Source organism: Lampetra planeri, chromosome 5 (genome assembly GCF_965212315.1).
Source record: "Lampetra planeri chromosome 5, kcLamPlan1.2.h2, whole genome shotgun sequence".
Classification (NCBI taxonomy): Eukaryota; Metazoa; Chordata; class Hyperoartia; order Petromyzontiformes; family Petromyzontidae; genus Lampetra; species Lampetra planeri.
The window spans coordinates 3,521,897-3,543,906 of NC_136111.1; the positions used below are offsets into that span (position 1 = coordinate 3,521,897).

Consider the following 22,010-nt stretch of genomic DNA (forward strand, 5'->3'; position numbering starts at 1 on the left):
ATGTGTCATCTCTTCCCACCACGCTCAGCGATGCTTTTTCTACACAGCCCTAACTCCAGGGTAGCCGGAGTTCAACTGATTGATATCCTTGGTCCCGGGTATAGTGGCACATGCCATTAATCCATCACTGTGGAGGCAAGGGTCTGCGGATCACGTGGGTGTTCCGTCTGAGCTCATGCTTCCAAACCTGCTGGGCTGTGAGTTGGCCAGGAGATGGCAGTACAGCAAGTGGGTGTGTGGCCTTTTTTTTGCTTAAGTTTTGAGTGTTGTGGTTATTCTCCCAAGTCCTCCGGTTTCCTCTCCACGCACAAGCCAAAACACAAAAAAACATATAAAAACAAAATTACATAATTGCAGAATGCCTTGGCAGTGGTGTGCAGGAACAAATAAAACAACATGTCCATGTTTGTCATTAGCACAGCCACACAACAGAAATACCATATTAACTTTGAGGCCAACGGAGCGCCCGTCTGAAGCTTGGAATGTTTGGAGGTCGAACACTATCATCTTTCCAGGGTTGATAAAATAAGTATCATTTTGTGGGAAAACAGCAGTGGGTCGTGCTATGCATAGACCGGCCCTTGCATTGTGGAATTTGAAAGTTTCACTGTCTCAGAGTCCACAGAGATTAGCAAACACACGTATCATCGCCTGCCGTGATCTCTCCACTGCTGGATGAAGGCCTTCCCAAGGCATCGCCATTTCTCACGGTCCTACAGTGCGACAGTCCACCTTGCTCCTTTTTTGCTAAAGTGTAAGTACAATGCATAGATATAAATAGACACGTTGTTAACCCTCTCAAATGTTGCTGGTGAGGTCAGCCAATCATAAAATCATCCAGTCGAAATGAACTATGGGAAGCGAAAATAAAAATGTTACTTAGGCCACGATGCTGCGGTCAAAATAATCAGGAACAAAACTGTCGGGGTGTACTCACGAACATAACAAAAATTAGTTCCAATATAATTTTCAGCTGTTTGTTGATCCGCTGCTGGATGAAGGCCTCCCGTTGCCACTCTGTTAATGGCGATTGTTTGACCATACTTCACCCACGCTGGCCAGTGCGGATTCGTTGACGGGGCTCGTCCCGGAAACAATTGAGACGCCACTTGGCACTTCCGTGTTTTATCCGTGGCCAGGAGTTGAATCGCGTCGCCGCTTCCCCGCTGTAGACGTTCTGCTATACACGAGCACACCAACGCACGGCTCACACGAGAGAGAGAGACCCAAGGAGCGGGAGGCCAGCCTAGCACGCCTCCCCATCCCCATTTTCCCAACAAACACGCACCACGCGGCTCGGTGTTTGGTAACGCTCCGCGTAGCCACCACGATTGTTGAGTTGTCAGAGAAACATCTCGGAGCTGATGAATTATGAAGCCGTGGCATTCATGGCCCCAGGCCTGGTACATTTCATAATTAATGCTCTACGGTGTTATTTATTCGATTTCTGTTTTACGTTTGCTCCTGCCAATTTTTGTAATTGTTTTATATATGAAAGGAGTGCATTTGGAAAGCTTCACTGTGTTGGCACGTTCCTGCTCCAGAGGGTCCGTGCCGGGTGTCGTTGAGGGCAGGTGGAAAGTCGAGTTGCGAGATTACGAGCGTTCACCCCACTCCACGCAGCCCACGTTCTAAAATTGTTCCCGTTCAGGTGAGCGATGAGGCTGGTGCACATCCCCCCTTACTGGCTCTGACTTACACATTTGCAAGTTTGGGGCCTTTCTCTTTGTAGTGCAACCATTGTTGAATTTCCACAAATTGGTACCTTGTTTTATTGACTCATAAGGGACCGATGGGTTGCATCGATCCTAACGACCTCAATCTTCCAATTGCAAGCCAGGTGCTGTAACCAGAGTGCCACTCGACTTGCTGTCAATGGTATAAAAAATATGCAGCAATCATAATAATAATAATGATTTGCAGCTCTTGGTAAATCCATTGCTAGATGATTGCCTCCCCCCCCCCCCATGTTTTTGTGACAATTACTTAAGCCTACTGGTCGATGCGGTATGGTTTAAGGGTGGGTTCCAGGACCATCGTAGATTTCACTCACGTCTGATGTTGGCCAGGAATGAAACTAAGGTTGCGCTGCAGTGGCTTGAGAACCACGTGCGCTGACTGTGTACACGCAAACCTGTGGCTGTCGCTGGAAACGCAGTGCTATCTTGCGACGTAACCCTGTCGCAGAACGCTTGCTCTCGTAACCGGAGGGGGAGGCACATTGAAAGCAGTGCTTAAAAAATCGAGGGGACTACTCAGCCCATCATCATTTACGGTAGATAAAACGGGCACCATTTTGTGGAAAGTCAGCAGTGCTAGTGCCGTCAATAAACTAGCCTCTGCCGTAGGAATGTGGAATTTCCTGCGTTTGAGTAAAAAGGCATCTTGACTTGAATGAACAGTGTTCTTCATACGGGCTCTCGGTATATTACATTGGAGTGGAATGGTGATACAGTGAATGGCGCACTGAGTTTCATAACTGGCCGCAGCCAACATCAGTGTTGAGGTCATGGACCTCTTTCCCTTTCACCAACCTGCACTGGCCATCACGGTGAAGTATGATCCAACTACCCTAATGACCAACATTGCATAGAGAAGCCTTCCTCTGGCAATGGACTTCGAAAAGGTCTGAAAACAATTGTTGTTGTATCACATTGTTGCACAATTTACAAGTATCTCTGAAGTCTCAATATACTCAACTGCTGGCCGTGATGTCGCGTGGCATTGGCATTTACTATTGAACCTCGCCTTGTCCTTTGATCATCTCATCCTGGTTGAGTGTTCAAAACCAGCATCGGCGAGACAAACGGCAACCACTACGAAAATAGTGGTGGACACACCACGCCCTCGAGTGGAATGCCATTCCAAATAGGCGCTCACAAACAGCCCCCGTCTCTGCGGCAGCCTGCGGATAAGGGGCCATCCATTTAGTAGGGACGCAAATAATCTGTAAAAACGTGACCCCTCCCCCACACTCCCTGTACGCACGCGTACTTTTTACACCCCCCCCCCCACCTGCGTACGTACGCTTGACGCACCCCCCCCCCCCCGAATCCTATAGAACGGCGAATATTTAATCCACGCAAAAACGATCAAAGATGAATCATACTAACGTGTTTAAGCAAACATATATTCCACCGCCGGCTGCATTAAAGAATTAAGTCGCGTTCCTTGGCCACTTATTTTGCCGAGCTGCGTGAGAGCTGCAGTCAGGGGTACGGTGGCACACGAGTGACACCCCTCCCACAGTCCCACTTCTCCCGCTAGTACTTGTTGTCTGACAGCTGAAGAAACTGAACTGTGGCTCATTTGAAGGCCAATGTAGACAAATTATTATCGAGGCTTCCCCCCCCCCCCCGTTTCCTACGCGTACGTACATTGTCAGTAAACCCCCCCATACGCAAACGCACGCATTTGGGTTAACCCCCCCCCCGTCCCCCCTCCATGCGCACGTACTAAATGGATGGCCCTAACTGGAGGTTTTTGTTTCTCTCTTCGGGTTTAATTCGCGCGGGAACCTCGGGCCTGCGTGGGTAGGGCCCACGCCGGACTCATCTGTGAACGCCTCTCTCGGGGCTCCGGCAGAATGCGCCCTCTGCGCAAGGGTTGTTTTCGGCAATATTCCAGACATCTCGTTGCGGTCTTGGTAAACGTTTCACATTCTCGTCGGGGGACGAAATAAATTCGCGTGTTTGGGACGTGATTGTGACGTCATTGTGCTCGGAGGATTCCTGCCAAGGGCGCAGAGTTCGGGGTGAGCCTCGGTTTTAGTCGGGGGTGGCGGCAAGGGGAAATGCCTTCTTCCCTCAGCGGTGGTCAAACGTTGCATCTCTGGTCAACAATTTCGTGAAGCGGCTGAGAAGGTGGGACAGTGTTCGACAGTTTCCGGCCACGCAAACTCTGTCTTCTTGCGCTCTGCCACAAGTGTACAAACTTACGTGAAGCCCACTGAACGCTTCCCAGCTTCTACGGAGCGGACAAAGAGCAAAACGGGCGATTTTTGTTGTTGTTATTGTTGCTGTTGTTGCCTAACTTCACAAAAGTGTCGCCCCTACAAACCGCGACTCGATACGATAATGAATCGCTCCTTGCGCCTTTACGCGACTCGGGAAGCGATGAGAAATGTTTTGGGTTTATGTTTTGGATTGTTCAAAGAAAGACAAAAAAATTACCGCTCAAATTGAGTATTGAGATGGTGCTTATCTCCTTTTTACATCGACGAACCAGCGGTGGAAATTCCACGTTCACATGGCAGGGCAAGTCTTTCTATAGGACAACCACTTTTGGCGTCCCCCACGAAATGTTAGGAATTTTATCGGCCCTGGAGGGTTTATAGGCGCAGCGAAACCGCAAAACCACGACTGGAACTCGAAACATTCAAATGCGAGCCACTCGCTCTGCCACGGAGCCACCAGGCCGAATTGTTTACCACGTGGCAAATGTTATTTTAAAGGCTGAGAAGCATGTGCCGCCTAGCGAAGCGTACTTGCAACTTCCGAAGTAGTTCCACGGTATCATCTTCCAGGGATTGTTCCCGTGACTTGAGGTGACCGCTCGCCGTGAGGGTTTCCGAACATAATTTCTGTCACAATTTGACCTGATGCTGCCCTAAATGGTCCTCCCTGTAGCAATCTGTAATATGCGCCGCTTGCTCAAGGACACAAGTGGAGAGAAGCACATGCCGAGCGCGTTTGTGAGCGGGGAGGTGCTTTGGCACGACTTGAAAATGACACTGGCTTCCCAAACGACTTCTCATCTGGCTTATAAATGAAGGCCATTGCTTTGCTGATTGATTTATACCACTGAATGTTTAAGGTCAAACCAGGGACCACATATTGCTGCTCCTATTGCGTGAAGCCATCTGTGCCACATCCCTGAATGATTATATTCATTTTGCTTTCATCATTACAAGACGTTTTTTTTTGCTCGCCGTGTCACCGATATGATAAGCCTCCATATTTTGCAACCCTTTGAATGGGAAAAATATTTCCGATTTGTTACATTGGGCCTGTAACCAAAGGGCCCATAATGTACCCGACCTTGCCGTCAGAACTAAAACGCTAAGCAGGGGTGAGCCTGGTTAGTTCTTGGGTGGGTGGCCACCATGGAAAAACAGGTGCTATAGGCTGCCGCGGGGTGACGTTGTCGGCAGCAGGGCGCAGTGCAGCAAAAATCCACAATTGTCCAGTACAGGGTGGTCCAGATGTGTTGGTTTTAGAGATTTAAATGGGGGGTGTGGGGGGAGGTCACAAGACATCTGCACCACCCTGTACAATGCTCAAATATCTGTGCCCCTCCCCCACCCCCGTCACCTTCACAAACCTAACACTGACCTGCAAGGTGAAGTATGGTCAAATCATCCTCACGATCCGTACGGCGTGGAGAGCCCCCACCCCATCCAGCGGTGCATTGGCATAGAGGGCTGTGCGCGGGTTGGCGTATGTACGGTGCAAAAGAAGTTCAACATACATACATTGTGCGTACGGGCCATTCTCAATGAATGGAACGTACTGGTGCGCAATATTCAATTAGGAACGTTTGTTTGCATGCTTTTTTCCCCCCATCGAACAGGAATTATTGACACGCCGCACTGTCCCATTACGGGTCGGGTGGAGGCGGGTGGGGGGGGCGACCCCATTGTTTGTATATTTCTCTTAGTTAGCAGGAATCATTGGCACTTTCTATCCAATTATCGGGGCCAGCTGTAAATAAGGCACGTGTCTAATGGGATGTATTGGCACATTCTATTTAATCACGGGCGCATGTTTGGTGTCGTCCGAGCGCACAAATGCCGGCGTTGCGTCCGTCGCTCCTCGCCCACCAACGACACCGGCCACCCTCAAGGCCCGACGACGACGACAACAACAACAACATAAGAATCCGCAACGCCTTGCGTCGTCCCTACCGCAGTGGGCACCCATGATCCGTGCCTTCCCTCATTCGCAGCCACCACCTTCGCCTCCCAGCGATCTCGCGCGGCAGTGGTACCGCCCCGGCACGTGATGGCGAACCGAAACCCCTCTCCCAGCCCCCCCCAGCCCCCCCCAGCCCCCCCCCAGCCCCCCCCCAGCCCCCCCCACAGCCCCCCCCAGCCCCCCTCCCAGGTGCTAATGATTCCAAACGGCTCGTCGGTTCGAGAGCCCGGATGAGCTTTTTGCGTCTTCGCCGGTGGCGCGGGCCCAACGCGGCGCTTCAATGATGCCACCCGTCGTCTGCAGGGGGCCCCCACGGCTCTGTGCGGGAGGGCGCGCCGCATGCCCCTTGCCGTTGGCGGAGTTCTTTTGGTGTTTTTTGTTGCCGTGCGCTCTCTTCTCTCTCGCTCTACGAAGCCGGCCAACGACTATTGTTGCTTTGGTTGATTGTCGTCGTTTTTTTCAATCGTAGGTTTTTTTTGCAATTTTAAGCCACCCCTGCAGATTCTATAGATTCACACCACTGCCGATTTTATCGATTCACACCACTGTGGATTCTATTCTCGAACCACAGATTTTGGAGGTTCTTATCACAGCAGTGTCTGCCCATTGCTATCGGTGCACACTGCTAGATTGACAAAGATGTGAATTCTGTAAATTCTCACCGCAGTAGCTTGTACAGATGTATACGCCTGGGGTGTACAGTTTCACCACTTTGGATCCTATAGATGTATACCACTGTTACAACGCGTTACATAAAATAGGTCACAGCTCTTAGTCATCTCCCTGCTGGACGAAAGTCCACCCACACTCTCTTGTCAATCAGGCCCTGCACCAGTTCAGACATCAGTCGCTACTGATGCTAGCTGTGGCCTAGACTCGCACCCAGCCTCGGGACAGGTTATTAGCGCGCCATGTTACCGCACCTCTGTACGTACCGAACTGATTATTTCAGGGATGAACGGTTGAAGCTCAAGAATTGAACTCTTCAGGGCTGGGATCCTCGCAGTTATTTTCCCCAGTGGTTTGCGTCCAATTTTTGTCGAAAAAGTATACAGACTAGTGCATGCACATTGGCAAGCTAGGTGCTGTAAGTTTCACAGTGGATTCGTTTATAGATGTTCATTTTTAAATAGACGTTTATTTTTTATATATATAAAAAAAGAAATGCGTGCAAAAACATGAATGGCGTCGACGGACAGGCAGATGGACAGACGTGAACATGACAGTGACCCTTCAATAAGGAGCCCTAACGGCGGATCCCTCAAAGAGCTGCTGCGCCCAAATCTACGGCAGCCTTATAATAATACTAATCCATTATCACTCATTTCATCCGTGCTATGCAGCCTGGCGAGCCAGGCACCGCTGGGACTTTCTTCCCGTCTTTTCTTTCAGATTGGTTATTTTTTTGCTCCTAATTGTTTGTTACCCGAGCCGTATTGATTTTTTTCTCTCTCTCTTTCTTTCTGCCGGTTATTACAACAACAATAACCGCCATTCGCCACTAACTGGTGGTGGTATCACCACGGCGCTTGTGCCAGGCTATGTGCGCTTTTAAGGCCACGTGGAGTGTCGAACGCTCGTTGGCAGGAGGTCACGGGACAGACCCTGCAGGTGCCATGGGTTGACTGACTGAGATGACCGGCAGATGTGATCACGTCCGCACCCCCCGTCGAAGCTTTACCTGTGGTGAATGGTCGGGAAAATGATCCATCGCAAGTGATGCGTTCCTATAATCAGGTTACTGTCCCCACGTGTTCACTCGCCCTTCATTGTAGCGTCAAATTAGGCGAGAACTCCTCTTATCCGCAACCCTATTATTTTTAAACTCCTAGAATCCATGGCAGCTGGAAGGGTGTGTGAGAATTCTAATTTTCCGTGTCCCTCTTCATCTTGTTATCCACTATTATCAATGCATTTTTTTAAAATTACGAATGAGTGCATTTTTTTGCAGATAATAGGATCTGTCAGTTTAACACGTATGCTTTCGCAACCAATATCAATCATAATATAGGTTTTTTGGGTTAGAGCGCGTAAATAGATCGCGTGAATATTTATGCGATCTAACCCAAAAAACCTATGTTATGAATATGATCTGTTATGTGTGTCCCCCATATCACCACAGACAACAGTGATGCTAGTATGCTGTTACTTTGTTATCCCGAACCACACTGGCGAACCAGATCATAACGCTCGCTCTAACTACATGGGCCAACCAGATCACAACGCTCGTTCTAACCACACTGACCAACCAGATCACAACGCTCGCTCTAACCACACTGACCAACCAGATCACAACGCTCGCTCTAACCACACTGACCAACCAGATCATAACGCTCGCTCTAACCACACTGACCAACCAGATCACAACGCTCGCTCTAACCACACTGACCAACCAGATCACAACGCTCGTTCTAACCACACTGGCCAACCAGATCACAACGCTCGTTCTAACCACACTGACCAACCAGATCACAACGCTCGCTCTAACCACACTGACCAACCAGATCACAACGCTCGCTCTAACCACACTGACCAACCAGATCACAACGCTCGTTCTAACCACACTGGCCAACCAGATCACAACGCTCGTTCTAACCACACTGACCAACCAGATCACAACGCTCGCTCTAACCACACTGACCAACCAGATCACAACGCTCGCTCTAACCACACTGACCAACCAGATCATAATGCTCGCTCTAACCACACTGACCAACCAGATCATAACGCTCGTTCTAACCACACTGACCAACCAGATCACAACGCTCGCTCTAACCACACTGACCAACCAGATCACAACGCTCGCTCTAACCACACTGACCAACCAGATCATAACGCTCGCTCTAACCACACTGACCAACCAGATCACAACGCTCGCTCTAACTACATTGACCAACCAGATCACAACGCTCGCTCTCACCACACTGACCAACCAGATCATAACGCTCGCTCTACCCACACTGACCAACCAGATCACAACGCTCGCTCTAACCACACTGACCAACCAGATCATAACGCTCGCTCTAACCACACTGACCAACCAGATCACAACGCTCGCTCTCACCACACTGACCAACCAGATCATAACGCTCGCTCTCACCACACTGACCAACCAGATCACAACGCTCGCTCTAACCACACTGACCAACCAGATCACAACGCTCGCTCTACCCACACTGACCAACCAGATCACAACGCTCGCTCAAACCACACTGACCAACCAGATCATAACGCTCGCTCTCACCACACTGACCAACCAGATCATAACGCTCGCTCTACCCACACTGACCAACCAGATCACAACGCTCGCTCTAACCACACTGACCAACCAGATCATAACGCTCGCTCTACCCACACTGACCAACCAGATCACAACGCTCACTCTAACTACACTGACCAACCAGATCACAACGCTCGCTCTCACCACACTGACCAACCAGATCACAACGCTCGCTCTAACCACACTGGCGAACCAGATCATAACGCTCGCTCTAACCACACTGACCAACCAGATCACAACGCTCGCTCTAACCACACTGACCAACCAGATCATAACGCTCGCTCTAACCACACTGACCAACCAGATCATAACGCTCGCTCTAACTACACTGACCAACCAGATCATAACGCTCGCTCTAACCACACTGACCAACCAGATCATAACGCTCGCTCTAACCACACTGACCAACCAGATCATAACGCTCGCTCTAACCACACTGACCAACCAGATCATAACGCTCGCTCTAACTACACTGACCAACCAGATCATAACGCTCGCTCTAACTACACTGACCAACCAGATCACAACGCTCGCTCTAACCACACTGACCAACCAGATCATAACGCTCGCTCTAACCACACTGACCAACCAGATCATAACGCTCGCTCTAACCACACTGACAAACCAGATCACAACGCTCGCTCTCACCACACTGACCAACCAGATCATAACGCTCGCTCTAACCACACTGACCAACCAGATCACAACGCTCGCTCTAACTGCACTGACCAACCAGATCACAACGCTCGCTCTCACCACACTGACCAACCAGATCATAACGCTCGCTCTCACCACACTGGCCAACCAGATCATAACCCTCGCTCTAACTACACTGACCAACCAGATCATAACACTCGCTCTAACCACACTGGCCAACCAGATCATAACGCTCGCTCTAACCACACTGACCAACCAGATCATAACGCTCGCTCTAACCACACTGGCCAACCAGATCATAACGCTCGCTCTAACCACACTGACCAACCAGATCATAACGCTCGCTCTAACCACACTGGCCAACCAGATCATAACGCTCGCTCTAACCACACTGACCAACCAGATCATAACGCTCGCTCTAACCACACTGACCAACCAGATCACAACGCTCGCTCTCACCACACCGGCCAACCAGATCATAACCATAGCTCACATGCTAAACCCACCCCATGTGCTAAGGCCATCGTCCTGGAGCTCCTTCCACTTGGTCTTCATGTTCTTTTTTATTCCCCTTTTAGCTTTTGGTGTTTGCGGCAGGAGCGTGGCAGCATTCTAAATGTGTGGGTGCACAGGGACGAGGGAACAGGAGACCCGATTTAAGCGAAGATTCCTGTTACATCACGGGATCATAATCTACAAAAGAGCATCTGTGGCTCTAAAGATTTGTTTCATTCCAGAAACGCAATTCACATAATGCACGCTGTGGCAGTAGAACACTTATTTTGGGGGAAAAAAAGCAGAAAAATGAAACGAGATTTGTGCGCGCTGTGTCGGTAGGTTAATAAACGGGGAATCAAAAAGATGCCATCGAGTGATAAAACCCGGATGACAATATTCCGTTCCCTTTATGAAACACGCACAAAATGTGCAATTGTGCATTATTGCAGAGCCTGCCGTTTAACACCTGGAAACCCGCGGAGAGGTGGCAGCGGTTGCTCCTCTGTAGGAGCCGGCGAGCGTGACAAAGAGTTGGCTCAGAGTGGCAGTAAGGAGCGGTGGTAGCGACGGCGGACGGTAATTTCACGTTGCAGCCGCGCCTATTAACAAGTGGCCTGCTCCACCCCGTGACCTTTTTTTTGTATCCCCGGCCACCTCCGGCTTGTTTATTATTTTTAATAAGAGCCAAGCAGCACGCCACTGTGACTGGCTTTGTGCTCGTGCTGCGTGTCCACAGCTGGCAATGCGGAGGTTGTGCCCGTGATGTTACGGGGGGCTGTCTGACATGGAGGTATCATCGGCGGCGGCGGCGGGTCAAAATTATCTTTTGGGGAGGTCCGAAATGTGCATTTTTAATTAACGATACGAAAATGTATGGAAATTTCACGTCCAAAAACGAGAGAGAGAGCAAGGTTGCCACTGGCGGGAGATCACTTGGTTGACTGACGCGTTCAAGGGTCCGCTGGGCCCTCTCGCCGAGTCCGGCTCGGGGAGGTTCGACTCCGCGAGCGGTGTTTTTCGCCTGCAAGTTGTGGATTTAGGTGCCGAGGTGAGGTCGCCAAGCCGTGCTTGGTCTCGCCTGTAGGTGGTATCGTCCACAATCGTAGGCTATTTTCTCAAAGCCTCCATCATTGCAATATATATATAACCTATCTCATCTGCACCCTCAGACCGAGTCCATTAAAATATTGATGCTAGGATTAGGAATATAATTATCATCGTTTTATTACCTTTGAAAAGTGTGCATTGGGGCCAGAACTCACTCTCACCCGGAGCGTATTTCTATTTGTTCAGCGATAAGTGAAATATGATCAAAGTTGACCTTGCGCAATGGCAACTTTAGGGTGGTGTACGACTAAAGTTGGTGCTCATCTCTCTAGCCCTGGGCCATTAGTAGAAGTTCCACATTCCTACGGTGGAGGTCAGTCTCTCTGACCCCTGATTACTTCCCACAAAGTGCTACTCATTTTATCGACCCCCAAATGGATGCTAGACTGAGTCATCTGCCCCCCGAGTGTGAGTTTGGCATTTTAACCAAAGCACCGCACGGCTGAATTCTGTAAGGAGTAAACATTCAACATGTGTTGTGTGCGCGATATCCTTGTGTAACACGTAATGTACGTGTAATCTAATAAGACGTAGGTACCCTGTTCATCATTATTGACTGTCAGGACAAATCCTGTTAACGAAATCCCAGGCCAGTTTCAGATACCAATTGCAAATTGTGTTCATGACCGTGAAGTGAACGCACACACACACACACACTTACATTTTATGAGGTGCATATGTGAGGGTATTCCATCATGGCAAATATGTTACAGCTGTCCTCATTTGAACACGGTGTACACGTGCACAGACGATCTTATACCGTTATCGGGGAAAAGGTCGCGTCCGATTTTCTCCCCGTCAGACTTTATGAGTAACACGTTAATGGGTGGTATTAGCTCAGCAAATGTTGCACCACGAGTGGATCAACATTTCATCGGGACTAGAGCGCGTGGCTATTATTACGGCTCCATTGTCTTGTGCTACATCTGCGCAAAAAAGTATGCATTGTCGGTGTTGTGTGATGCTCCGGTGTGTATCTCTGCCTGCTGCATTTCTCTCTGTCTATGTATCACCATCTGTTTGTCTGCCTGGCGGTCTCTCTGTGTAACTGCAGACTGGTCTGCTTGTTTCCCCTGCTTGCCTGTCTATCTGTCTGTCTGCCTGTCTGTTGTTGTGTCTTCCTGCCATTCTATGTAAACCTGGACCGGTGTCTCGACTGCTTGCCTGCCTGTCCCTAAGTCTGCTTATGTTTCTGCTGTTCTGTATGTTGGAACAAATGTCCATTCGTCTGTGTCTGTCTTGTTTTGTCTTGTGTTGTCCCCAACCTGAAGCGTGACCCCCCCTGCCCCCAGCATGCTGTGCAGCTTTCGCCTCTGAACCGCCAAGTCAGCGAGAGCGATATGACCGCTGCGCCTCCTAGCGCAGCGCAACTTTGCTACATTCACGCATCGCCTAATGAGGGACAGCGAATTGAATTGCCATAGAGGGCTTACGCGAGACGGCGAGCGATGGATTTTCGCAGTCTTCTGGCGACGCCAATTGTGGGCCGCGTTGTGAGTCGAGCGAGCAACAAAACATTTGGGGACAGGTTATTGGGGTGGCTCAGAAGGTCAGATCGTTGGCCCGGCACTGCTGAGGACCTGGGTTTGAATCCGGGTTCGGTGCAGCCTTGTTGAAAACGGAAGTTTACTGTCTCACTGAAATTTACTGCCAAAAAAATTTAATAATCGGAATTTCATAAATTGTAATTAAAAAGATCAGTTTTACTGCCATGTGTCACAGACAGTATGAGAGTCATTGGTACGATTTTAGGTTTCGATTTTGTTTGAATTCTTCTTATTCTTAATTGTATAGCTGTTATGTATTTAATCTTGATTTGAAGCTTTCGTGACTGCAGGAATCCATACTCTTTGGTTCTTTCGGTAAAGTCACGTAGGTATAAAATAAATCACGACGTTTCGGGCGCAACACAAGCGTCCATCGTCAGGTGGGAAAGCATGGTCTGCTGCTGATGTAGACTGTTTTAAAAGGTTTGAAATGGGTGTAGCTCAAGGGTCATAAAGAAGTGGCCGGGGCTAGTGATGTTAATGTGAGAAATTAGCATGTAACTGTAAGAACGGAGAGCGGCCTCCTCGCGGTACGTCAAGAAATATCTTAAGTCTCTGCTTAACAACTCAACAATAAACAACGAGTGACTTAACATTTCTAAGCACATCTGTAGGGCATGTCTGGTTTCTATCATACATCTCTATTGTTCTGTGATGACCTTCCAGAGGCGGTTTTCTCACATGGGAGGGGTATGCAGTAGCTCTTAAAAAGAGTCACTGATAGCACAGTTATAATAGAACAAAATGAAATGCATACTACTTGGGGGCAATTTTAGTTTCATAGGCAGACTTTTACTTACAGATTGCATATCACGAAACACAAATTTAGCTTTTCGCAAAAAACCGACAAACTTCTTTAATGTGTTTATTTACTAGCGTGCATCATTTTCCCTTAAGGGAATTCATTTTCGCGTGCTTTCAAATTTGGGAGCCTGCGGAGGCTCATTGAGCGAATCCTAATTATACCTCATTTGTGGGAAATGAGAGTTCATTAAATAAGGCATTGTTATTATTGAAAGTAATAATATTATTATTCTTCATCAGTTTAATTTAATGTTCTATTGTCCGGAGGGGCTTTAGCGGAGAGCACCGCTTTTAAAGGTCGTGAGTTCAAATCCCAGACAGGGCCGCCATGCCCCATTGGTCCTCAGCGCGGTCGGTATAATTAGAAACACTTTGCCGAACGTGAACAGTGGTTGTCCTGTGCACAGATTGTTTGCTCTCAAAGGAACGTGGAACTTACACCACTTCATAATAGAGGGTTTTTTTTGGGTTAGATCGGGTAGCCAATGAATGGAACGTATTGGGGGGGGGGGCGGGGCTAAAAGAGAACAAATGCACATGCTAAAGGTGCACATGCTAAATGTGCACATGCTAAAGTTGCACATGCTAAAGGTGCACATGCTAAAGCTGCACATGCTAAAGGTGCACATGCTAAAGGTGCACATGCTAAAGGTGCACATGCTAAAGGTGCACATGCTAAAGCTGCACATGCTAAAGGTGCACATGCTAAAGGTGCACATGCTAAAGGTGCACATGCTAAAGGTGCACATGCTAAAGGTGCACATGCTAAAGGTGCACATGCTAAAGGTGCACATGCTAAAGCTGCACATGCTAAAGGTGCACATGCTAAAGGTGCACATGCTAAAGGTGCACATGCTAAAGGTGCACATGCTAAAGGTGCACATGCTAGAAGAGAACGACAAAGCACATGTGTTTTTTACCCAGTGTTGGTTGACAATCCAAATACATAAAAGGAGAGTACTGTTAAACGCTGGGGATGTTAACACTCGGTAAAGTAGAATAGTGCCTCTCAAATAAGATGGTCCAAAAATGTGTAGTTAAATTTTTTTTACCTACGTGACTTTACCGAAAAAACCTAAGGGTATTTAGATCGGGTAAATATGAATGTGTCGTTAAACCCGCCACCACCCGACACGGCCAACTAGTAAGGTTTGTCACGTAAACAGAACGTGGCCAATTCGTTACTGGTACAGCAACACCGGTTGTGTGTTGGAGAGTAAACCCACTGCAACATTTACAATTCGGCCACCTACAGGGTGGTGGTGGGTGGGGGGGGGGGAGCCACCAAATCGACAACCAACTGCTGGGACATGTTGACCGTTTTGAAATTAATTTAATTACCTTTTGTTTTCTCTCTGTCTCTGTTTTGCAGACCTCACACAGGCCAAGTCCTATGGGCAGATGGAAAGGGTAAGACATTTTTTTTCAGGAAGCATTTGTTTCTCAAAGCCAAGGTTTTTTTTGTATTCAAATGCACCGGGAGTGGAATAAAATGTCAGTGTCATAGTCCAGATTTCTAGTTTAAAAGTGAACATATAACCAAATTGGAACAATAATTGCCAGTAATAAAATACCTGTAAGTTGGAAGTGAGAGTTTGGGAGCGGTGGCATAATGGTTAGCGTACCACGCCTTGAACCTGGCGAGCTTTCATAGGAAACCAGAGTGCCGAGAAAAAACCCACATGGACACTGGTAGCGCAGTGGCCGCTTGTCGCAGAGGCTCACGATTCGAATCCAGCTGCTGTCCCGATTTAATTCTGCGGGTGTTATTCACCGTGAAATATACTACGCGTCGTCTGCGTCACGGTGGATGTTAAAGATCCCAAGACATCATTCACGGGAGTAAATGACACGAAACCATTTCATTGACCAGGTAAAGCCCACTGAGCTTTTACCTCTTGTTTTAGAGCCGACTTGGCCACACCGGGACACATCATCGAAGTGGCTTATATCATCATCATCATCACATGTGTGAATTTATATTGGCAGATACATAATCTACAAGCATGTTTCTAAATGTGGAGGACAAAAGCGGAGGACTTGGAAATAAATCAACGTGACCACCACGGGGAGAGACTCCAAATATACAACAGGCATCGTCAGGGGCCTAGGATCGAACCCACAACCTCCTCCATACCAGGCGAGGGAGCTAACATCTCGCCACCGGAGCGCCCCTTTGTGTGGCAGTGTAGGCCATTGTGTGCCAGTGTCATTGTCCAAATTGCTATGTAGATTCCAATTCAGTAATTGCAATTGAGTAATTGCAAATTTTCCAATTCAGCAATTGCAAATTACTGAATTGGAATCTGCACAGCAATTGCTGCGTGGGCTTGGCAGGACCCTTCTGAACATGAGTCATGAGTGAGGCTTTCCTGGGTACACAAGCGTAGTAATTATACAAAAATACCACTTTACAATGAGGTGAGCAACCTCGCTTCATGACCTGCCTCCTTGAGCGGTGGGGTTCCTTGCATAAAAATGTCCTCGTGATCCACCAACTCTGCATTCCAAAAGCCGAGACCGTACACGCGCTCGTGCCCGCCTCGCCCATGCTGACAATGGCGACGACGACGACGGTGGCGGGTGAAGAGGATAATGCTTCGCGGGGGATCTCGCCAAATGCCGCCGTCGGCTTGGTCGTGGCAGCCCTGGGTGCGACTGTGTCACAGCGTGAGTCATCCGTCCTTTCGCAGTGGATGAAAGCACAAAAAAAAACGATGTCTGTGTTTTGTCAGTGCACAGTGCCCGTGTGTTTGTTTGTTTTGAGGAGCGGTAGCGTGGCGGTTAGCGTGCTGCACTTACGGCCACCGCTGCTCTCCATTATGTGAACCTGGTCCTGGGCCTCCCCTAGGTCGACTCAGTCTAAAATGACTACCTGGTACTGTGTGTCAACGTTGCCACTCGAGAGACAAAGGCGGCCGGGCGTGGCGCTGGCCACCCACCCCCTCGTGTGCCGGCCTTCATCAGTACTACTCGTTAACAGCACTTGCCCCCACCGTATGTTAAGGCTATACGGGATACCTTTGTCTCTTTCTTTTTTTTGTTTGTATTGCACATGCTTTGGGAGTGATAGAACGGTTTTTTATTTTGCTTTCATAATAATGCTGTCGACTATCGGGTTTGGGGAATGCATGCGTGCGTGCGCGAGATTATATTCCTGCAGAAACGAGCGAATATTGACAAATACATTCTCAATGGAATCGGAATGACTGTAGAAAGGTTATAGGGTGATAGTATTGATTGGTTGGCATTAAAGCATTAGAAATGTTTTGCATGGGAATTCAGAGTGTTATTTGACTTGAAATGTTAAAATTACATTTTGTATGCCCTATTCCCCTCCATATCATAATTATTATAAGTCAATTAGAGAACAATTTCTCATTTATAATATGCTTATATTTACCATTATATTAGACTATTTATTCTTCTCATATTGCATTTGTTTTACCAGTCGGGCAATAAATTACACAAAATAATCACGGCAATGGATTTTCTTCTATGTATAACTGGCAAATCTCGTGAGAAAAATACGATGCGTCTCAGCGCTCCCAACGACAAACGGTGAAATCGTTGGAACGTTCCCGTCGTGCTGACATATTTGTGCTGCTCGCTCGAACGTGGGACTTGTGGGCCATCTACTACGCTGATGGCCCTGAGCTCGTGGCAACAAAAGTCCACATCGGATGGCGAGGGGCAAGTTTCTCTGCAGCATAACCGCTGATGACATTCCACAAATGTGGCACTCCTTTAATTTACGCGAGAGGGATCACGGGCTGAGTCAACTCCCCCTCGCAGCGAAAAGAAAAACGAGCGGTAGTTTGTTACGAAGCCGACGATGGAGAGACTGTTGACTTCACTGTGGAGAGACTGGCCCCCAGTGTGAGAATGTGGAATTTCCGCCACTGATTGTCTGTGACCGATCCACCCTCCCCCGATGTTTGGCTTTCGCCATAACATTGGTTTGCTGTCCTCTGGCTGAGATTGACAGTGGGATCTCGTTCATCTTACTCTCCGTCTTCTTCTCTTCGTTTTTCCCTCCACTTGAAGTCTGCCTGCAACTCGAGTGAAAGGGCAACTTGAGTTTGTAAAAAATAATTTAAAAGTACCATCCCCACGATTGGCAGCGGTTTCCCCAGATATAATTTTCTACGTTACCATTACATCTATAATACACGTTAACAGAACATGCCAATTCGTCACTAGTACAGCACACCGGTGTGTTTGTGTTGGAGAGAAAATCCATAAAATTTACAACATGTAAACAACATGTTAACAACATGGTACGGTTATTTGGTTCTTTCGGTTAAGTCACGTCTAAAGATAAAATAATAAATTAAATTAAATAATAGCATACGACGTTTCGATTGCAACACAAGCAATCATCATCAGGTATAATGAAATAGCGACATAAAATCTAACCAGAAAACTATAGACAGACATATTAGCAGACAGACATGGTACGGATTTGCTCTCCAACACATTTGCAACATGTAAATGTGGATTTGCTCTCCAACACATTTGCAACATGTAAATGTGGATTTGCTCTCCAACACATTTGCAACATGTAAATGTGGATTTGCTCTCCAACACATTTACAACATGTAAATGTGGATTTGCTCTCCAACACATTTACAACATGTAAATGTGGATTTGCTCTCCAACACATTTACAACATGTAAATGTGGATTTGCTCTCCAACACATTTACAACATGTAAATGTGGATTTGCTCTCCAACACATTTACAACATGTAAATGTGGACTTGCTCTCCAACACATTTACAACATGTAAATGTGGACTTGCTCTCCAACACATTTACAACATGTAAATGTGGATTTGCTCTCCAACACATTTACAACATGTAAATGTGGATTTGCTCTCCAACACATTTACAACATGTAAATGTGGACTTGCTCTCCAACACACCGATTTGTTGTACGAGTAACGAATTGGCACGTTCTGTTTACGTGACAACCCTTACTAATTGGCTGTGTCGGGTGGTGGCGGCTTTTTAACGACACATTTATATTTACGCGATCTAACCCAAAAAAAACCCTGTTATGGACAATATTGGTCGCGAAAGCCTACGTGTTAAACTGTTACCATTACACGAACATTTAAAGATCTTTCAGGACTGTTGCTGACAAACAGTGACGGTAATTGTTACATTAAACGTAACAAAAACTCAAAATGCGTTTCCTCCGCGTGCGATGTGCGCTTGGTCGCCACGCGTTTCGGTGACGCTTCTCCGCTCGGCCCGAAACCTCGCGCCAGGAGTTCAGGGCAAGCCCACGGAGCGGAATCGTTCTCGAGAATTGGAGCTTCGGCAGAGAAATGGCGGCCACCTTGAGTTGACCACGAGCGTGGAAACACGGTGGCGGTTGGGCGGCTCTCGTATGCATTGGGTTTCTGTGATGCATTGGAGACGCCATTATTACTCTGGTCATCCGGCTATATATATACCTGTAAAATGGAAATTATGGTTCGATTAACCTCGAGAAATCTCAAAAGATTTCAAACACATTTTAAAGGTGGGAACTGAGTATGTCAGCTGCCACCAGGTGAATGTGAGGGCAGCAGTAGCCAACGCATAATAGGCCGCACTGCACGGCGTTAAGGGGCCATCCATTTAGTCGGTACGCAAAAATCCGTCAACTTGACCCCCCTCCCTGTACGCACACGGACTTTTTACACCCCCCCCCCCCCCACCTGCGTATGTGCACTTGACACCCCCATACCAATCCTATAGAACGGCCGATATTTAATCCACGCAGAAACGATCAAGGATTAAAAATATTAACGTGTTGAAACAAACAGATAGTCCACTGCCGGCTGCATTAAATAATTAAGTTGCATACCTTTAAAAAGTTTGTCTAATGTCCGTTTTATAAAGTGCGTCGACTGAACATCTGCTGTAACAGTAGACGGACGGACAGACGAGTGTTAGTGCTGAAGTCCAGGCAGCAGCAGCAGCACGAACAGAGCACCGCAGCAGTCTGCAGTGAGGCCAGATTGAAGGATGTGTAATCATCCACGGGGTAGGCCGCTAGACGATGTCAGACTCACTGCTGAGCTGCGTGATAGCTGCAGTCAGGGGTACGGTGGCATACAAGTGACACCTCTCCCACAGTCCCACTTCTCCCGGTAGTACTTGTCTGACAGCTGAAGAAACTGACTGTGGCTCATTTGAAGGCCAATGTAGAGAAGTTATTATCGAGGCTTCACCACCTTCCCCCCGTTTCCTACGCGTACGTACATTGTCAGTAGACCCCCCCCATAGGCAAGTGTACGCATTTGGGTTAACTCTCCCCCCTCCATGCGTACGCACTAAATGTATGGCCCTAAACTGTCACGTGGTGCTGCTCTCTCCGAGGTGGAGTCGGTTCAATTTGAAATGTCTCATGAGCGGCATCTTGATTCTCACGGACACCAAGCTGTCGTCTCCTTCCCCTCTCTGGCCTGTACTCTCCTACCCAGGGTCCCCCCACCCCTTCAGAGCCTGCCCCTTTCCCCCAACAGCCTGTAGAAGTTGGGGGGCAGGGCAGGAAATATTTTTCAGAATTCAGTCCCGGACAACTCCGGTTGAAATTAAATGAAACCCTGCTGCGACCTCTCACTGCACCCCCCCCCCCCCACCCCCTCTGCCTTCACCCCCTCCACCTTCCACCAAAAGTAACCTCTCTGTCGTAAAATACGAAAATCCAGTGTTTGTTTCTCAAACGCCCAAGATGCCAATCCTCCAACCGGCTCCAATTCTCTGACAACCGTTTGAGGCGCGGCCACTCTTGGGACGCTTGGAAAAAAAAACACCCCCTCCCCGTTGAACGTCACTTCTCAAACCGACCCCGCGTCGCCGAAAACGGGAGCCGGATCGCTTTGCCGATGTCAGCTCCCACCTTTCCAAACACCGGGCGCGGGGTGCGGAAGATGGAGAGAATGGGGTCACATCGCAGCCTGCGTCCTCGGCGCCGAGAGCATGACTAATGCATGAGGCTCCATCTGGGGCGACACGTGGGATCTCTGCGCCAGCGCGAGCAGCTTTCATGTCTCACCCATTGGCAGGAGCTCATCTCGCCCCCACCCCCCACCGTCATTCCCATCCCCTGCCAACACGAGCCCACTTTCGATATGCGCGCCTTGGATGCACGTGATGCGTGGTGGTGGTGGTGGTGGTTGTGGCGGCTGTGGTGGTGGTGGCGGTGATTTATGTATGTTGAACTTCTTTCGCACCGTACGTAGCCAACCGTGCCAATCGGAGGTGATATGTGGTGGCGCCGGTGCCGGCAATGGGGCAGCGGGAGGCAGGGCGCCAGGTCTTCGTTTTTGGGCAGCTGACGGTGGGCGTTGTTGGGTCCCTTCTAATCCGCCTCCCTCTCTGTGCGGCGTGTGATAAGGATTACTGTATTCTGCGGCAGCAGCCTTAATGCGGGATTTGTCAAAACGCCAAATTGTATGCATTATAATGATGATAATATTGCGTAGGCGCTTAGTGAGCTGTCTGGGTTAACGCTGGGGGTCGTGGGGGCGGGGGATGGGGGGCGGGGTCGACCCTGCCCTTCGTCTTTCTACAGTCGTCTACCCAGATCCTATGGCGCCTGCCATGGGAATGTAGAATTAGTCCCACAGGCTTCAGGTGGACGCTAACGGAGGCGTGCACCGCCCCACGTTCGTTCCAGCGGGCAGACGGCTCGCCTCTCTGGAGGGGAAGTTTTGGCGAAGGCAAAGATCCCCCGTGCAGTCTTTCGCAGACCGTTGGGGGCAGGTGCTGGTGTTCGTGAGCATTTACTGAACGCACACGGACAGACACGCAGACACACGGTGCTCGTTTAGAGAAACGTGAGTAAATGAGTTGTCGTGATGGAGTCGCTGGGGAAGAGAGGGGGTCGTGCGCAGAGAGAGGAGTGGATGCAGACACAAGGGCACGGGGACTTGGTTGGCATCAGAGAAATTGGGCGCGGGAGGATCAAGCGCCAGAATCTCAAGAGCCGAGGTAGGGCATTTAGTTAAAAGGGTGTCTGATCATTAGATTGACCCACAAGGTGCTGATGTGGCAGTTGTGTACAAGCTCAGGGTGCGAACACCAGCCCGTCATTGTCATTGAAAAACGCCAGCCAGTAATATAAAATATTCATTTGTGGGTCATGCTTAGGGGTGAAACAGGGCAGCAGAATAATTCGGAGAAACCCATTTTACCGCGTGGCGT

General features: G+C 48.7%; 1 protein-coding gene across 2 annotated transcripts in view; it reads left to right on the top strand.

The window, feature by feature from the left end:
• The window catches only part of PAWR (pro-apoptotic WT1 regulator), a 130,987-nt gene that overhangs the window by 84,412 nt on the left and 24,565 nt on the right, over positions 1-22,010 (top strand). For both annotated transcript variants that reach the window (XM_078594134.1, XM_078594133.1), the window contains exon 4: positions 15,181-15,218. In XM_078594134.1, the coding sequence (XP_078450260.1) occupies positions 15,181-15,218 (38 nt within the window). The remainder of the gene's footprint in view (positions 1-15,180; positions 15,219-22,010) is intronic.